At 33.0% G+C, this 18,835-nt stretch overlaps 1 protein-coding gene and 1 pseudogene across 4 annotated transcripts; one reads left to right on the forward strand and one right to left on the reverse strand.

Annotated features, from left to right (window-relative positions):
• Positions 1-2,324: 2,324 nt before the first annotated feature.
• LOC130947558 (LEAF RUST 10 DISEASE-RESISTANCE LOCUS RECEPTOR-LIKE PROTEIN KINASE-like 2.5) lies at positions 2,325-5,368 on the reverse strand (annotated as a pseudogene).
• A 236-nt stretch (positions 5,369-5,604) lies between these two features.
• Positions 5,605-16,900, forward strand: LOC130947556 (probable cyclic nucleotide-gated ion channel 20, chloroplastic). 4 transcript variants are annotated; one of them, XM_057876255.1, is made up of 14 exons: positions 5,605-5,658; positions 6,120-6,406; positions 7,257-7,627; positions 9,087-9,278; positions 9,371-9,469; positions 9,818-9,955; positions 11,540-11,788; positions 12,226-12,480; positions 13,255-13,400; positions 14,641-14,718; positions 15,380-15,509; positions 15,873-16,119; positions 16,221-16,380; positions 16,665-16,900. In XM_057876255.1, the coding sequence occupies exons 3-14, from the start codon at positions 7,262-7,264 to the stop codon at positions 16,762-16,764; spliced, it is 2,160 nt and encodes a 719-aa protein (XP_057732238.1). In that variant the 5' UTR covers positions 5,605-5,658; positions 6,120-6,406; positions 7,257-7,261; the 3' UTR covers positions 16,765-16,900. The 4 variants fall into 4 exon arrangements, with proteins under 4 accessions (XP_057732238.1, XP_057732237.1, XP_057732236.1 ...); XM_057876254.1 differs by having other exon boundaries at positions 5,631-5,793; XM_057876253.1 differs by lacking the exon at positions 5,605-5,658 and having other exon boundaries at positions 6,018-6,406.
• Positions 16,901-18,835: the final 1,935 nt, after the last annotated feature.

Raw genomic sequence — 18,835 nt, forward strand, 5'->3', positions numbered from 1 at the left:
AAGGGTGATGACTCAAACGACATTGTTTGAGCATTGGGGGCTTTTATGTCCCATTACCTTTTATACCATCCACGTGAGATACTGTAACATCTACGTCTACAGAATGGTATCTATGTCAGACGTCTCTGTTACGCTTTGCAAATACAGATGAAAGGAGAGATCCAGGTTTTCAGAAAATCAGGGACTTATCAATCTTCAGAGACTTAAATATTCACAGGATAAAAAGTCAAAGACCTATTTGTTTTTTTCTCTACTTAGATTGTTATTGTTTATTGCTTTTGATGACTTACATTATCAAATGGCTATTTCATATATATATATATATAGTAAAATATAAATAGGACCGGATGGGAGGATGTATCAAACACTTGGGAGACTTTGGAGAGCCTTGAACATGTGTGTGATTACATTAATAAGTTTGATGCCAAGTATGGTAAAAAAAGAAGCTAGTATATATCAAATATATTTCAATTCAATACTATTTAAGAAATATTAATTGAGTAACTATTCAATGATTTTTTACTATTACTTTTAGGTGAAGATATCTTCACATGAATAGTCATATTTAATTAAATAACTTTGAGTGAGTTTCTGTGTTCTTGAAGTATAAAATCAAGAATTATTGAGAATCTCAAGAAAAAGAACAAAGAAAAGGCATCGTCATCACGTCCTTTCATTACAAATCGATTCAAATTAAAATCGCATTAATTTGAATTTGATTGGATTCTATTTTTTACAAAACACACGGATCGAATTGGATTTCAGATATACTTATCAAAACTAATCAAATTCAATTTAAACTGCACAATGTGCTATAATATTGTTGTTTTATTATTATATTTATAATTTTACTTGTAATATGTTCAATTTGTTATATATTTTTATATTATTCATGTATTATTATTGTTTAATAAATATTTTAGGTCCAAAATGAGATTTATTTATTTATTTTAACTAATTTATAATTTTATTTCTATTGTTATGTTGTTGTTAGTTTTTCAAGATATTTTTTAGACTTTTTATGTCATTATTAGTTATTTAAAATTTGATGTTGAGACTTGTTATATATATTAAATTTTTTTAATTTATAAAACTGCAAATCTAAAGCACTTGAAATTGGATTGGATTATATTGAATTCTTTAAAAAAATTATCCAATCCAAACCGCACCACAAATAAAATCAATGTTCGGATTGAATGAACTTTTTATTCAAAATCGATCTAAATCGCACTGCAAATATCTCTAAGTGTTAGACGACCAATTGAAAGGTACTCCGAGCCCTTTAATTTTGTTTTCAAATAACATATAGCATAAGTTTTGCTATTTTGAGAATTTTATTTATCAATAAGTCTAAAAGTTTATAAGATTTAATTTGTAGTAGTTTATAGGCTTGTGTTAATAACTAAGCAATATCTATGACTGGTCAAAGATCTTTAATTTTTAATTCCTATTGGTAGAGGCTTGATTAATTTAAAATTCTTAGAGGTACGGTAGTGATTACTTCAACTCAAATTTGATTTAGTTTGTAAACATTGTCACTCTCTTGAATCAAATTCATAGAATTAAGTATTTCGAGCATTTTTTGAATTTGTAAAATAGTTCAACTTCTATGATTTTGTAAAGATATTTGTAACTTATTCTTGAACTGAATATTCAATTAATACTTCTTTCTCATTTATTAATTCTCTAATTTTATAAAATCATATATTAATATACTTGACCTTTTATAAAATATTAGATTTTTACACTTTGCACTGACTAATTTATTATCACAAAATATTATTGTGGGGGTATTATATTTCTCGTTTAATTCTCCAAAACCTCTTCTTAACCATACTGTTTGTGTCGCACAATACTGTTACTGTATATTCTACTTTTGTTGTGGAGAGAGCTAAGACAAAAAAATTATACTAGAATCAAAATAAAATTCAAATTCTGAAGTACTTTTCTTATTAGTTATTTTTATATCTCTAACCCAATCACTAATGGTGTATCTAACAAGATTTACTTTACTTTATTTTATAATACCAATTGGATTAGGGAAAATTCAATCGATGGTAATTTGTGAATAGTCAAAGAAATTAAATGAAGATGATTTGTATTGAAGTTGATGACACGCTGCAACGAAGTTCTGCTCCTTTTTCATCATAGCAATGTGTTATCTTAGATTCATGTAGGATATGAATCAGTTGGGAATTGTGGACAATTTTTTTCTCTCTCTATATATTGATCCATCAAACATTCCTTGTCTCTGTCCAAGAATCATAATCTTTAAGTTGTTATCTTTCTAGAACCAATCACAACTAATGCGTGAGAAGAGCAGAAGCAAAAGCATAACTAGTAACATTCATAGCATTGCACAACCAATTATTATTATTATTATTATTTCTTTGCCCTTAACGTGAAAACTTGAAAAATAACATTCTTGCTCTGGCAGTAAGATCAAGTACTTATCTTAGTGAATGCCCACAAGAACCAATATGTGCATAGTGCCCAATGACGAACTTTTGAATATAATGTGATGTACTAATTTAACAAAGTAGAAGATTCTGCAATCGATCTTACAGGAGAAGACAGAGCAGGTCTTGGTGGCATTTTTATGGAATCTATGCTGCCTTCTAACATTTCTACAACTTTACTCATTGTAGGTCTATCATTTGGAATTGTTTGAATACACCATAAACCCACAATCGTCATTTTCTTAACCAATTCATTTTCCTCTATTGCCACCACTCCATCTTCAGGTCCTAATTGAGTGCGTTGCTCAAGCTTTTTGTATATCCAATCAGGGAAATATATCTCACTTGTTTGACTGATTGACTCCCTTCTACATTAATGTTCTTCTTTCCTCCCACTATATCAAGAAGCATCATTCCGTAACTATAAACATCAGATTTATGAGAAGCTTTGCCGAAATGTCTATTCCATACTTCTGGAGCTATATACCCTATTGTTCCTCTAGCATCCGACATGGAAATAAGACTTTCCTGCCCAGGACAAAGTTTTGCTAGTCCAAAATCTGATATCTTAGGACAAAAATTTTCATCCAAAAGAATATTATGTGGCTTTATGTCAAAATGTAAAATTTGAGTGTTGCATCCTCTATGCAAGTACTCTAACCCTCTAGCTATCCCTTTGGCAATTTGATACAGCTTATCCCAACTCAACAATGTAGTAGTTTCAACTCCTTCCTTTCTATAAATATACTTGTCAAGGGAACCATTTGATATAAATTCATAAATAAGAACTTTCTTGCGGCCTTCAAAGCAGAATCCAAAAAGGGTGACAACATTAACATGAGAAGTTCTACTAATGCTAGCTACTTCATTGATAAACTCTTTACCATTTCCTTTGGATGGATTCAACATTTTGACTGCCACATTAGAACCATCGGATAACTTTCCCTTGTATACAACACCAAAACCACCTTGTCCTAGTTTAACTTTGAAGGAGTTGGTCATTTTCTTCACATCAGAGAATTTATATCTTTTTATAGTTAACACGCCATGATTTTTTAAGAAAGTTTCAATATCTTGGTTACCTTTTGTCAGAAAGCTATATTTTTCTCGCCATCTTGGTAACTTGTATGTAAAGTAACAAATACTCAACAATCCTGCAATTACTGCAGCTGTTGTAGCACCTGTTAATTAACAAATAAATAATTAGAGGAACGTCTAATACTTTTAATTCTATAAATTTTTGTTATGAAAGAAAAACCAAAATAAATAAGTGTAATCTGGTATACTGTTGGAATCTTCCTTAAGAAAGTTATGATATTTGGCTTGAAATTGACAGAAACCATTTCAAGGTCTACCCCTTTAATGTGAACAATTGAAAAACTAGTTGAAGTGGACAGATGCATAGTAAAAGAGTAAAAGAGTAAGATACAAATGTTCATATCACTAAAGAGTCATGTCCATTGCCATGCATAAAGCAACTGATATTTAATTTTAAATGTTATTTCCAATTTAAGAAAAAAGTATTGTAAAAGATATAAAAATTTAAATTTTTTTATACTTGAGAAAAGAAGAGAAATGTTCTTAAGCCTTAGCGCTTGTTTACTATTCCTCAGTGAAGAAGAGTTGATGATTTCTGAAGATTCTGGCCAATATAATACGAAACTACCATAAAAGAAAAATATGAAAGGAAACCTTTGGATGTATTACCAATAATGACTTTCTTTAGTCTGGTCCAGCGATTACCTGCAGCTGTAACAATGAGACCAAGAGCAGAATTAATGTTGTTCAATGGTTCCAAGATTCAAAGCAAAACATTCTGCGCATATAAACACCAATACTTGTAGTCCACAAAAGTACACAATGCCTTCCTGAGTCCATAAATATATGTATATCACTGGAATGAAGGCTACTTAGTACTTTCTTTCAGTGGCAACTTTATTTAGAGATTTCAGTTTTCTATGATTTTCACAAATAAAATAATTTAGATTAATACCTAGTATTTTTCTCAACATATCATTGCTTATCTCAACATCTTGATTAGTACTTTTGTTGCTACACTTGCATGATCTTGTGGTTCAAAACATTATTGGGACTTAAGATGTAATTAAAAATTTAATCTGAAAACAGCGTACCTTTTTTACAGCTTTCGGCAACAATTATGCTATCTTTGCATATGCACATGGTCTGCCTAGTAGTTCCATTATATGCACAATACCCATCAGAAAGCTCGCACTCAGCACAATCCACAGCTCTGTTCCAATCAAGAACAAACCCTTTGCTCATAGCTGCACCAAACTCATTGATCAAGTCACCACTATTGATCTGATCATGCTTCACTGCCACCATAACCTCAGCATCACAAGAGTTAGTCCAAGTCCTTCGACCAATATCCGTTCCAACCTCAAACACATAAGACTTCTTCCCCTCACCATTTATCAAACACTTGATAGGCACGGCACCAACCACTGAAGGCTGAGAACTGCAATTGAAGTAGAAAGTGATGTTCATATCCAAATTACTGAAAGACAAAGGTATGTTCCCTATGGAAACGCTGTTCTTTGCCCTTGGACATGGATCATTCATCACATCAATGTCAACAAGTGTGATTGAATGATTCACATAGTTTATGTCTGTAACATAGTATGTGTCAGTTTTCAGTTGGAGGATAGGATAGCCTTTTTTTGAACATTCAAGACCAAAATCCGGATAACCGCAAACTTCTCCGACGGCGGTGCCGGAACGTTTCCAGAAAGGGTACTTAATGGAAACTTCATTACCACAATCAGAAGGAGCACAAATTGGTGATGAATCAGCATAACATGTCATGAATATGGTGGAGAATAATACACATAACAAGTAGAAAGCTTTTGACATGGTGATGACTGTGTAGTTGGAAACTTTAGAGTTGATATTTTGAACAACGATTTTTATTGATATTTGATATTATACATAAATGGACACATAGATCGGTAAATTTCTTCTTTGAAATGAAAAGTATTGAAAAGGACCCGTGTAGACTTTCAAGTCAACTTAATTTTCTTTATATAATTTTATAACTGTTCTTCATCGATACTTGGTAGTTGCTGTTGTATATAATAAGCTTTAAGGGAAGTTTCTGTGTTCATGGTATTCAGTGGAGTCCAAAACACGGCAAAGACTAATTGCCTATCAACACAATCAAGTGAGAAGTCGTCAAATTGTAAGAGAAAAATTGTTAATTAAATTTTGATGATGGTAAAATAAACACCAAGTCGTTTTACGCATTCGAGTCAAGATGGATACATAATCATTCGGCGCTGCTATGGTTTTCTTTCACTAGAAATATATAAATTAAGTAGGGTGTTCAAATCCAAACCTATTTAAATTAAACTGTTTATTTAGTTCAATTTAAATCGAAAACAGATTAAAATTACACTAATTCGAATTCTATTGGATTCAATTTTTTGCAAACTGTTGTATTTGAATGGATTTCAAATCTATAATATTATTATTTTATTATTATATTTACAATTAGTAAAAAATTAGACACCAAACACAAAAAAAATACCATAGAATTGGCCTCCTAACAAACATACTTGTAAGTTGTAAGTTGTAACTTGTAACCCAGCATTTCTCGTTCCAGCTATTCACTAATTCAGTAGTTCTAATGAACTTTCTCAGCAAGAAAACAGGAATTCATTTTTCTTCACACATAGAGCGGGTGTGATAATGGAGGGAAAGAAGTTGCAGGTTTCGTGACACGAGCACAGTCAGTCGAGAACAGTCAACCAGCTACATTGTCAAGAAAATGCAACCACATATATTTATTCATATATGTAGTCATGTTCACACAGCCACACTCAACTCTGTCCGATCCTCTTCTCCACTCAACCAAAAAATGCATGCTTTGGCTTGAATTTCTACTCAATCATTCGTGGGGTTTTCTCCGAGACCTCCTCTCCATACAGGTAGGCCTTTTACTCTCTTGTTCTTTTTTTTATGGCAATTATTAGTTGCGTTATACTCATTTTGGTCCTTGTAGTTTCACATCTGATTTATTTTGACTAATATAGGTCAATTGAATCAAAATTGATTCGTAGATAACAATCCTAAGTTAAATTGGTCATCAAATGTGAGTCAAATTAGTTCATTTTAGTCATGTAGTGTAAGTTTTTTAAAATCTATACAAAGACGAAAGTGACTCTCTTGTGTTCAGAAACCAATTGAGCAAATTAACCCCATTTGCTTTCGGTACTTTGAGTCATAAGACAGTGATCTGATTGCTAAACCAGTTGTAATTTATTGTTATTAGCAATGGCTCATATATTTTCTATATAATAATGTGGAATATATGTGTTAATTCAACACGACGCACTCACTATGCTATGCTTGTATTGTAGACACACATGAGGAGCATCACGTAAATGTCTTTGTTGACTCTTCAATAGAAACTAGTGAGGTTGGATACTTGAATGTTACAAAGCTTCAGGAATTTCAATTATTGTGTCTAGTTGTTCTCTTCCATGATTAGAATATACTTCTAAGGATTTAAGATAAGGAGATTCATTAAGGATAAGTTCCATTTCTCTCAGAAATTTCTGATATAAAGATAAATATGTCATTACAATCCTATTTCTCGTATGATGCATTAAATTTTACCTACTTTTGTTACTTGTCAGTAATGGTTACTCGTAGGTATATACTTTCTCATAATTTATATTCCCTTCTTTCATATTTAAGTTTTATAGAAGTATTGCACTCTAAGATTATTGGTATGGTGTTTGTAAGGACTAAATGCATTAATGTCTATTCCTGCAGGCTCTATGGAGTCATTTAACAGAGAAGCTAGTGGTGTGAGGGACACTGGTCCACTTCACAGTGTGAGAATAGCCTCCCCCTTTCGACAAGTGAGTGGTCCACTATATGCCACCAATGGAACTGGAGATATATTGCAGCAGAATATAGTTGTGACAGGAAACATTGTAGTGCAGAGCAATACAAGAACTTTTTCTGCTTTCCACAGAACAAGTCAACATCACTGGAATAACAACAGTAATAGGAGAAAAGAATACTTATTGATGTCCGGGCAATTGGGAATGTGTAATGATCCATGTTGTACTGCCTGCCCTGCTTACTTAAAGGTTGCTCAGCATGAATACTCAAGAATATCGAATACCTTTGGTCAAAAGGTGCCTTTCTTCCTAAAAGTAGACTTTTATTTCCTTTTTGGAAAACACAGTCTCCTATGAAAATTTTCATCTAGATTGTGTTTTTTTGCTGTGCATCTGGTGGTGTTATTGACTTCCCTTCAATGTTTTTCCTTTCCTACATAGTTTTTAGATACTTGATTGAATCATATTTCACAATGTCCTTCTCAAGTTGACTGCAATTTCATATTTATGAAACATATATATAGTTTTTAAAGGTACCTTTTTATAGCATATAAATCTCGACGCACTCCGCTCTCAACCCGTTTGAATTCTATGGTTTACATCTTCCTTGACCTCTCCATTATTTTGAATAATACACCAAAGGTACTTAGATCGTTTTAGTTGTAGTAGGGTGCTTTCTCCAATTTTCACTTAGTATTTTCAGTTCTCATGCCAAACTTACATTCCATATATTCTGTCTTATTACAGCTTATGCGCAGACTATATACTTCCAAACTTCCCTCTACAAATCCAGTTTCTGGTTAAAATCTTCTCTTGATTCTCCCATAAGATGATGTTATCAACAAAAAACATGTACTGTGGTACAGATTATTGGATATGCTTAGTAAATACCTCCATAACCAATGTGAAAAGATGAGGGCTTAGAGATGACCCTTGGTATAGTCCTACACTAATGAGAAATTCTTCTAGCACACCACATTGAGTCCCCACACTAGCTGTAACTCATTGTATATTATCCTGACATTCTCCTTTATTTAGAGAAAATTTTTAATTGGATAAAATGACTGTTTCTAAAACCTAAAGATTCCTTAACACTTGAAGCGTTTTGTTTAGATTGTTGTATGTTCTCAACAAGATTTACATAAATGCAATGCTCTAGAGCTACAAGATTTACATAAATGCAATTCTCAACAAGATTTACAAAAATGCAATGCAACAAGATTTTAATAATTCTTTTTTGCATGTAGACTTTGGAGTAAAGTAACTCTTTGGGCTTTCCTTGGGTACTTTGCTCATGTGGTTGTATCACGGTATGTCATTATTGACATATGTTACAAATAAGAGAATTATATGATATTTCTATCATATGTTAAAATATCAAAAAGAGTATCATAGATGATCTGTTCTGATTAGTTTCTGTGGGATTTTAGTTTTGATATTATTATAAGCAAAATACTAAATAGCTTGATAAGAAGTTGCATAATATGATGTGTGCAACTGAAAATAAGTAAATAGAATTTTGCTTTTCTTGTCCACCCATGATTTCTCTTTCATGAGCAAAGTATTATCCAGATTCATGATTGGTCAATACTTGTTTTACAAAGGCCATTATGACAAGGTTTACAACGTAATTTGATCATCTTGTAATTTTTCTATTTCTCATTGCGGGCATTATTCATTACTAATTTACCATTATTGTCACATAATGAAGTATAGCCCGTTCACCTATATATTGTGGATGTTCAATTGTTCACAGTTTCATAACGATCATGATGGAGATTTCAAGGGTTTTACTAGAAAAGTTTTCTCTTTCTGCTCTTCATGTATTCATGGTGTTATCAATCCTCACACTAAAGTTGTACAACAATGGAAGATGATTCTAGCTACTTTTTGCATGGTTGCAGTTTTTCTAGATCCATTATTTTTCTTCTTATTCTATGTACAAAAGGTATGGTGATTTCCTATCCCACAATTTTCAGTTACTAACGTTTTCTTCATACTATTACAATTTCCCTTAAATTTTCCCTTTTTATTGTGCAGGATTTGAAGTGTATTGATATTGACTGGAAATTTAATACGACCCTTGTTTTATTTAGAAGTTTAAATGATTTTATATATTTCTTGAACATTCTTCTCCAGGTAATTTTTTAGTGACAACCTTTTTAGAAATATTTGGATGAACGTATATGAGAAGAGTTTTCTAGCATCAGAAGAAATAGGGTTTAGAAACTCTTGCATCAAATAAATTTTCTACTTCAGAAATATGAGAGAATAGGTATCTATAGGTGATAAATGATAATCAATTTATGAAAATTGGCTTCAACAAGTATATTGGGTCACAACTCACAAGTAATTGAGAAGAATAAAATATAATTTTTCATTCAACAAATAAAATTAAGTACCAGTTTGTTCAAGTGTATTATTTTTTATGGAGAATTAACACATGACTTTAGCTTAACTAACTCATTCCAGCTGCAATTTTTACAGTTTAGGTTGGCATATATTTCACCTGAGTCAACAATGCTTGGTGCAAGAGATTTAGTTGACCATCCAAAGAAAATTGCTCAACGTTACTTGCGTGGCTATTTTTTTCTGGACTTGTTTGTTATAATTCCTATACCTCAGGTAATGTCTTGCCATCTTAATATCTTCTTCATGGAAGCATGCCTTTATTTTTGTTTCTTTTTTTTTTTTGGGCTGACTTACTCACATTTTAGTTTAGTATACCAAATATCAAGTGTGTCCATTACCATTTACCAGCAACATTTTATGTGACGTGGAGAGGTAAAAGCCAAACTATACAACATAATACTTAAATTATTTTATCTCCATTTTTTCAAGAAATAGTCAAATTTGATTCAAAATTTCTTTTGCAATTAACTTGTATCATGTATGTTTGACTTGATATAAAAGGAAAGTTATGTAAGTTCTTGCCTTACCAATTTATAGAGCTTATTAGCTTGAATTTGTTAACTATATATATATATAACAAGAAAAAGAATTTCATTAAGGTATAATGGAAACAGTATAATAGAGTGGAGAAAAAGAGTCCTCCCAAAAGAAGTTCAAAAAATCACAACTAAAATGAACTGTAGCTTTCCAATCTCTCATCATGTCTGAGATGGAAAGTCCTCTGAATAAATCATATCCTTTACACCATATAGATGCTAAATGCCTAATTCTATCCCAAACCATAGCTTTTCCTGAGAATCTATCATTAAAAGTGGAATATGTTGCACATTGGCACAAAGATTTTGCCTCTTTCCCTTTCCCAAAACCTGCAAACCTCATCAAGAGAACTGATCTACCAAACCGAGGCATACTAAAAATGCCAAACAAAGAACTCCACAAGGAATCAGCCATAGGATAGTGTAAACACAGATGAGACGCTTGTTTCTATTTTTCTTTTCTTTTCTTTTTAGATTTGTTTAGTGCAATACGATTTCCCTAAATAAATAACAAGTATATGCTAGAAGCTGTAAGATTTTCCACGGTCTATTGTACTTAACATTGTCAAGGTCCATTTATTTAACAATGGTGAAGTGTATCCACATAAATAATATTTATCTTCGTACATTCCTTCATGTAACTTAATGGGGTTAGATCAGTAGATGGAAGTCTAAGATGAATTTTGTCCATAAGATTTGAGTTTCGAATTTTCGGGAACTCTTTTGGGAAGAAACCGTGCCATTTATCACTCGAGGTTTTGGAGTCTTTCTCTGCCTAACATTTAATTTCTGATTCTTGTTTGCAAAGCTCTGTCTACTTAATGTATTTCATGCCAAATGGTCACCTTTTAATTTTTTTTTCAATTGGCATTAATCATAGAGGCTCTTGATAACTCGTCAAGAAACTCCAAGTTGTTTGTCATTTAAGAAAAATGACTTTGTCACTAGCAAGTAACAACTTCGATGCTGCAGAGGCTCAAGAACTTCATGGGTTTTAGTCAGCTAGTTGCTAACTTGCTAGCCTCGTCTTTACAAGCTGCTTCTTGTGCGTTTTTAACATGTTCAATTTGAAGTCGATTTATTGTTACTTATTTTTATTTGGTTTTCCAAAGAATTAATGGTCGATAACATGTGCTTGAGAATACACCATGGCAACGTAAGGAAAGATTTTTCAATCTTTGGAAAAAGATAGAAGCAACTTTAGATTTATTATGTACTCATTAAACTTATTGTCCTGATATAAATAGTGAAATCTGTGCAGATAATGATGTTGTTTGTTGTTCCAAACTACTTGGGTTCCTCAGGAATGAATTATACTAAGAATCTTCTGCGTGCGGCTATTCTTGTTCAGTATATCCCCAAATTATTGGGGTTTCTACCTCTGCTACGTGATCAGTCTCCAACAGGGTTCATATTTTCAACGGTCTGGGAAAGTTTCTTTATACATCTTCTCGTTTTTATGCTATCTGGACATGTTGTTGGGGCTAATTGGTACCTCTTTGGTCTACAGGTGAGTGAAACAACATATTTAGGCTTATTACTTGATTCAGTGCTTTTCATCTCCATATAGTTGCTAGAACATGATAAGTAAATTATAGGCAAATGAAAGTGATTTGTCATTGTAAGAGCGGTAGTGTATAGCATCGTGCATTCAGAAGTTTAAGTCTCCTACCTTATCACTATTATCATTGTGCAGTTCATCCAACAATATAAATTAGTGATGTTTTAATATATTTTCTCCACTTATATCCTTATGCATTAACTTGTCTTAAATATTGTAGAATATGTATATCGAACATTTAAGTAAGTTGGCGATTTCTATGTGCATCAAATGTGACTTATCTTTGTAGATGTAAGAGGCATTATTGTTATTTTGATTTAGTAAATGAAGATTAATAATCAGTTGTTAACTTTTGTCCCTTATTCCCTTCCTTTTTCCTCTTCCAGAGAGTTAATCAATGTTTGCGTGATGCCTGTCGTAATTCTAATATTACTGGATGCATCGAATTCATAGACTGTGGATATAGGCGTTTGTCAAACCAGACATCACATCATTGGAATAACAATGTGAATGCTACTGCCTGTTTTAGTTCCTTGCCTGCCGGTGCTTTTACTTTTGGGATCTATGCTAACGTTGCACCACTTGTTATACATAAAAACTTCATCAAGAAATATGTATATGCACTGTTCTGGGGCTTTCAGGTATATATTTCGTTCTTTTTTCTTTTGGTTGCTTCGGTGCTAGTTGCATAAATTATCAGTAAGGCTTATGAGCAAGTTTCCATCTTGCACCTTTTTAGTTGAACGACACTTGTCCTATCTTTTTCAATCAATTTAATTAATTGACAGTACCTATTTTAGCAGTTGCGATTCCTGTTATTCTTCCCTTGATAAAGTTAATAATTCTTCCCATTGTGGTTGATCTCTCTTTCTCTAGAACCCAATACTGGCAAGCCCTTTGTGTTTAGTGTTGAGCTGAAAGAGATTGCTGGGACTTCTGAAATCTGAACACATGTAAGAATTTGGTACCTCGACAATTATAGAAGTAGAACAGCTGCAGAAACACACTAACGGTAGTAGAAATGGATGGAGCAGGAGCAGAATTAGGAGACTAGAACAGAGAATCGAGATGAGAAAGAGATATAAACTAGGTGCAGAATGATATCAGTGTATTTAGTGTAAGGAAAGGACAAAGATCGTGACAGGGGTACCTCTCTCCCAAGGGTCTGAATCTAGTCGAATTTCCTGAATAATATACTCCAATCCTTGTTCTCCCTCTGAGCATCCTCCTCTCTCCTCTAATAAAATTAGCACACACTATTTCCCCAACGTACTATTTCTCTCCCCTAAATGATATACGAGTAACATCATGCTATTAGATGCTCTAATATCATGTCAAACTAATAATATCTTAAAAGATTTAAGAGATGATAAATTAATATCCTTAACAATATGTTATTCTGATCTTTGATATAGCAAATCTGTACTCTTGCTGGTAATCAAACCCCAAGCTCTTTTGAGTGGGAAGTCCTGTTCGTGATGAGCATCATAGGATTAGGACTGTTCCATTTAGCGGTTCTCATTGGACACTTACAAAGCAGTAGTCAAGGTCTTGTACAGAGGTAGAAATTTATGCTCCTTCTTCTGTGTTTCCGTTAACTATTTGATCAATTGTTTCTCTAACTCACCTGTTCCCCTTTAATAATCTCAGCCATGCTAATGTGTAAATTCATCTACGTATAAATCTAGGAAATTTTTTTGGTGAAATTGTGAAAAATAAAATTGGGTGAAGAGTGAAGATTTTTTACTAAATTTATAAAGAACATGTGTATTGCACATGATAACTTTTTTTGGTGGGCTTTTTCTTTATTAAAAGAAATAATTTTCACTCTTTACCAAATCTTTTCTCGTCACCATAACATTACCCATAAATCTATGATATCCACATGCCTCTGTGTGTTTGAATATAGCTTGACCATTTTCTTTCAACTTGAATCTAACCGTTGTTGTGTAAGCACGTTCGGGCATTTCTATTGGCAGAATTTTGTTTGGGCTTATTGTATGAATCTGGAAAAAAGGATAGTAAACTGTATAAATAATATATAAATTATGACAAATGCTAGGGGCCATCAGAATTTGTTGTTTTTGGTCATTACTTAGCCATCATCTCAATTATTTTAGTCTAGTTCCTTTAGTTTAATAATCCAGCATACTTTATTCCATACTTTTAAACATTGATGGCTAATTGATGGCCAAAAACAATGATTTTGATGGTCCTCTAGCCTTTCTGTATAATTATTTGTCACAATACTGCTGCTTAGTCATGACATGCTTTTATCGAAATTAAGGTTGGGCATTTTGCACTAGCACATAACCGATATAAGACACTGATGCTTTGTTATTAGTTGTTATTATTAATGAAGTGATTTTTTTTTTTGAAACTTGGTTATTGTGTTTGAAACACACTTAGAGAAATTAAATATGATTTTGTTATCTTAATATCCGACTAGAAGACTTAATTTGCCCATCAGACTAGAAGTTAATTATACATATGAAGCTGTTTATCTATGGTCAATAGTAAATAATAACCATTTCTGTTATATTCTTCATGTTTGCCTCAGAAAAAAAATGTTCCAAGTTATTTATTTTGTAATATTTTTAATTTCTACGATTTTTGTTTAATAGAGTAATAAAAATATGATTGCAAATTTGATAAATAAAGCACTTTCAATAAGTAATAAACAGTATAACTAAATCAATAAAAAAAGTCAAAAGAAAAACATTTCTTTAACTTATAAAAAGTTTGTAAAAAAAATTATTATTGGCCCAAATGGATTCTTAATGTGTTTGTTTTGCTTACAGGAGAGTTGAAAACAAACTTAGAGAAAGTGCTGTTGAGGAATGGATGAGTGATTGCTGCTTACCAGAAGATCTAAAATGGTAGAAACATTGCTCTTTTTGACAAATCACTTCCACACTACCAATATCATATTGCTCAATTTTTTTATTCAATTCATTGGTCATTATTCATTAACTCCCTGTGCCCTCCTATGTTAATGTGTATGGGCAATTTACTGTTATAAAGAGTTAAAGGCACAGTCACTGCTGAAGATCGTGTACATGCCATCACTGATTGCCCCCTTGTTTTACTAGTAAATCAGCTTCCTTGAAAATATGACCATGTTTTTCTACTACATATATGATTGTAAATATGCATTTGGTAATATGATCATCTCAGTGGCATCATTATTTTGCAATCCATTTCGATATGATCATGTCAATTTTAATGTGCGTAACAAATAATACTGGTTTATTACTCTATTAATTCTTAAACAGTGCATTTCAAAAGTCTTTTACATTTTAATTTGTTTGTTCATTACAAATTTACAATCATCCTTTTTTCTTGGATTAAGTTGTGTTATTGCAGTGATGTAGAAAATTTGTAATATGTGAGGAACTATTGATATTATAATAAAAGCATGAATGCTTGAATACTATGAAAATAGTATGCCTCCCACTTTTAAATTTTTATGCCAGTTGTATGCCTCATGAAATTGTGGATTATACAATGTACAAGTGACAGAATAATTTTATCATGCAGGAGAGTAAGACAGTCCGAAACGTATAATTGGGCTGCAACTAGAGGGGTTAAAGAAGAAATGCTTATGGAGAATATGTCAGAGGATCTCCAAAGAGACATTAGACGGCATCTCTTCAAATTTATCAAGAAAGTAAGCACTAGAATATCCGTGGCATATGATTTGTTATTTATATTCAGACCAATTTAGCATGCTTGCACTTTGAGATGTTATATGTTTGATGAAATCTGTTTCTTTCATTTAAAATTGTTTCCCTTGAGATCTCTCTTCTTGTATGTAGCCTTCTAGTATTGATGTGGAAGGTGGAAACCAGTTTGGAGGCAAATCTTTTTGCACGTTTGTCATGAAACGAAACCAATGACATCCAAGACCCGTGTGTTTGTTTGTGTGTCTATATATATATATATATATATATATATATATATATATATATATATATATATATATATATATATATATTTGACAACTCTGAAAATTCTCTCTAAATATTTGCAGGTTCGAATTATTGCCTTGATGGATGAGCCCATCTTTGATGCCATTTGTGAGAGATTAAGGCGACGTGTATACACTAGAGGAAGTAATATATTGTGTCGCGGTGGTTTGGTCGAGAAGATAGTCTTTGTTCTGCATGGAAAACTAGAGAGCATTGAAGAAGATGGAACTAGAGTTTGCTTATTCAACGAGGATGCTTGTGGTGAAGAACTATTGATATGGTGTCTTGAAAATTCTTTAGTTAGCACAGGTATAGCAATGCTTGATGCCATGCTGTGACAAAATTCTTGACTAATTGATTTTAGATAAATTGGCACATGTTCATTGATGATCAATATGATTGTGCTGCAGATGACAAAAAATTGCCCCCTGAATGGAGGTTGCTTAGCAGTAGGACGGTAACATGCTTAACCGACGTCAAGGCCTTTTCACTTCGAGCTGTTGACCTTGAAGAAATAATAACCCGTTTCACAAGATTCTTGCAGAGTCCGAGGACGCTAGCAGCCATAAGGTCATTCCCCTGTCTTATTATATCTCGATTTCTACTTTGGGAGGGTCTTGTTAGTTTATTACCGCTTTAGAAATATGAAAATTAACCAAAAGTTGTACTTGCACACACTCCAACTTCACAATTGAATGCTGAAATTTCCATGGTTTCATTATAAATTTTCTTCTTCTTTCTGAAGAAGAAAGATAGTTAGAAATGCCTTTAATGACATGTAATTAGTAAGAACAAGCATGTTAATTTCCAAATCCATGGTTGACGTATATTGTTTGATAACTGCGATATTTTAGGTATGAATCGCCTTATTGGAGATCCCTTGGAGCAAGTCGAATTCAGGCTGCATGGAGAGACAAAAAGAATCGACTACGTGCTGCTTCACAAGCAAATTAGGCTGTAGAGTGTAGATGTTCGGTTTTTAAAACTAAATACTCGTTGCTTGCTTGTTAACTATTTGCAAAATTGCCCTTTTGTTGCGTGTAAAATTATTTAGTACATAATAAAAAAAGTTACAAATTCTAATTTTTTTTCTAATGTCAAGATATATTAAATTATTTGTGTTGGTGTGAATCTTCGACGCTTAGAAAGATTCGACCACAGTACATAAAATGTCGAAGTACACCATGCATGTTGTTGAGTCAAAAAAACCGTTGGAGTTGAATTTTGATTAATGACATGTGAGGTAAATATTTGAGTGTACTACCAACTCGACTCCTATCACTTTTTTAGAAAAACAATGCGACCTCTCAAAATAAAAACGATCCACTTCGGTCCTTGTCTCCTACTTCTATGACACAACGCGGTCCGTGCAGTGATAATTTTCCGTCAAGGCCTGACAGAAAACCTGAGTTGTCACATTAGCAATGTGACCTGTCACGTTAGCTTGCTGACGTGTTCGTTTTGTGCTTAGTTAGATAAGATCAAATAGACAGGGATTTAATTGTCCACCTAAACATCTTCAAAAACGACATCGTTTGCGTGGGAGGAAACTCTTTAGTTGCTTTGGAGACTGTGTTTCCATAAAACCCCATCAACGAAGCTTCACGTTTACAAGAAAACCCTAGGAGAAAAGGTTCATCCCTTGTCGAGACCATTGTTGACGCTTTGTTGGTGGAGGAAAGCGCTGACGTTGCTGCTGGCAAGGATGCTGATGACATCCTAGTTGATAACGGGTGGACGGTGTTGTTGATGGAGCTGGACGGAATCCTCTGACGACACTTCACACGGTTCATGTTAGTGACATTCTAGAAAGTGTTTGTGCCTTGTGCTTTATGTGGTCTAACATGACGATTTTGATTCTGACAACTCATCATTGTTGTCTGCAACCCTTTGTGGTCCTGTTTATAGAAAAGTTCAAATACGAATAATTTTTTTGTATTTTAATAAAAGTTAAATATTGTAGTCATAGTTAACTGTTTGTTTAAATATTTTATTGTTAGTATATGTTAGTAAAGTTTAAATAAATAATTACAGATGTCTAAATATATAATCATTTCTGTGTTTCATCATGGGAGAAGATTTGGCAGAGACTCTGAGAGAAGTCTCTGCTACTTACATAGTAAAGTGAAGATGTTTTCCCTTTTAAACCTGGATTATGTAAACTTCTTTGACTTTGTTGAATTATTTAAAGAATTGAGTTATTGGGAGTATAAGTAGATGTTCTGACTTGATATGGGAGCACCTAATATAGAAGCTACACTTCATGTCATTAAAGGAGATATGGAGGTTAATTAGATTAGGGAAAATAAGTTGAGGTACAGAAAAACTGATGAGTTGTACATTTATTTTGATCACAATGTGGATATGCCTGAGGTAGTTAGAGAAGGTTTGGTTGAAGAGACTGTTGTACTAGGTTCATCATCATGAGATGGATATGAGATAACAGAAGAGGATGAGCCATACAAACCTCCTCTTCTGGATATGAGACAGATGATATCAATAGTGAGGAAGAGAAAAAGAAGAAAAAGGTACCAAAAAATGGAGTTTCAACAAAGATGTGTAATGAGACTATTGGCTATGATACAAAAGATAAGAGTACTGATGAAGAACAAAGAAATAAGAAGAAGAATAGTGTGCCAAAAAAATAAAAAAAAAAGTCACCTAAGAAGAATAAGAGTAATAAGGCTGGTCCATCTAGTAGCAGGCCAAGAAGGACTGCTAAGAAAAGGGCTTCTAGGAAATCTTCTGGTATTATAAGAAGGCATATCTTAAAGGATGGATTAGCCAATAAGGGGATGGAGGGTCAAAATAATAGGCTTGGGGTATTGGGGTTGGATCAATAGAGAAGAGTGCTAGGCCTGTAGGTGAATCAAATGAGGGTGAGGCTCTTAATATGGGTGATGGGCTTGATAACCCAAGCTCAGTCCCAACTAATGTAGAGGTGGATAGTGATTATGATAAACTTTATAAGTATGATAGTGAGGCTTTCAATAGCCCAATTTTTTCTGAGGATGAAGGAAGGACA

This window comes from Arachis stenosperma, chromosome 9, assembly GCF_014773155.1.
Source record: "Arachis stenosperma cultivar V10309 chromosome 9, arast.V10309.gnm1.PFL2, whole genome shotgun sequence".
In the NCBI taxonomy this organism is placed as follows: domain Eukaryota; kingdom Viridiplantae; phylum Streptophyta; class Magnoliopsida; order Fabales; family Fabaceae; genus Arachis; species Arachis stenosperma.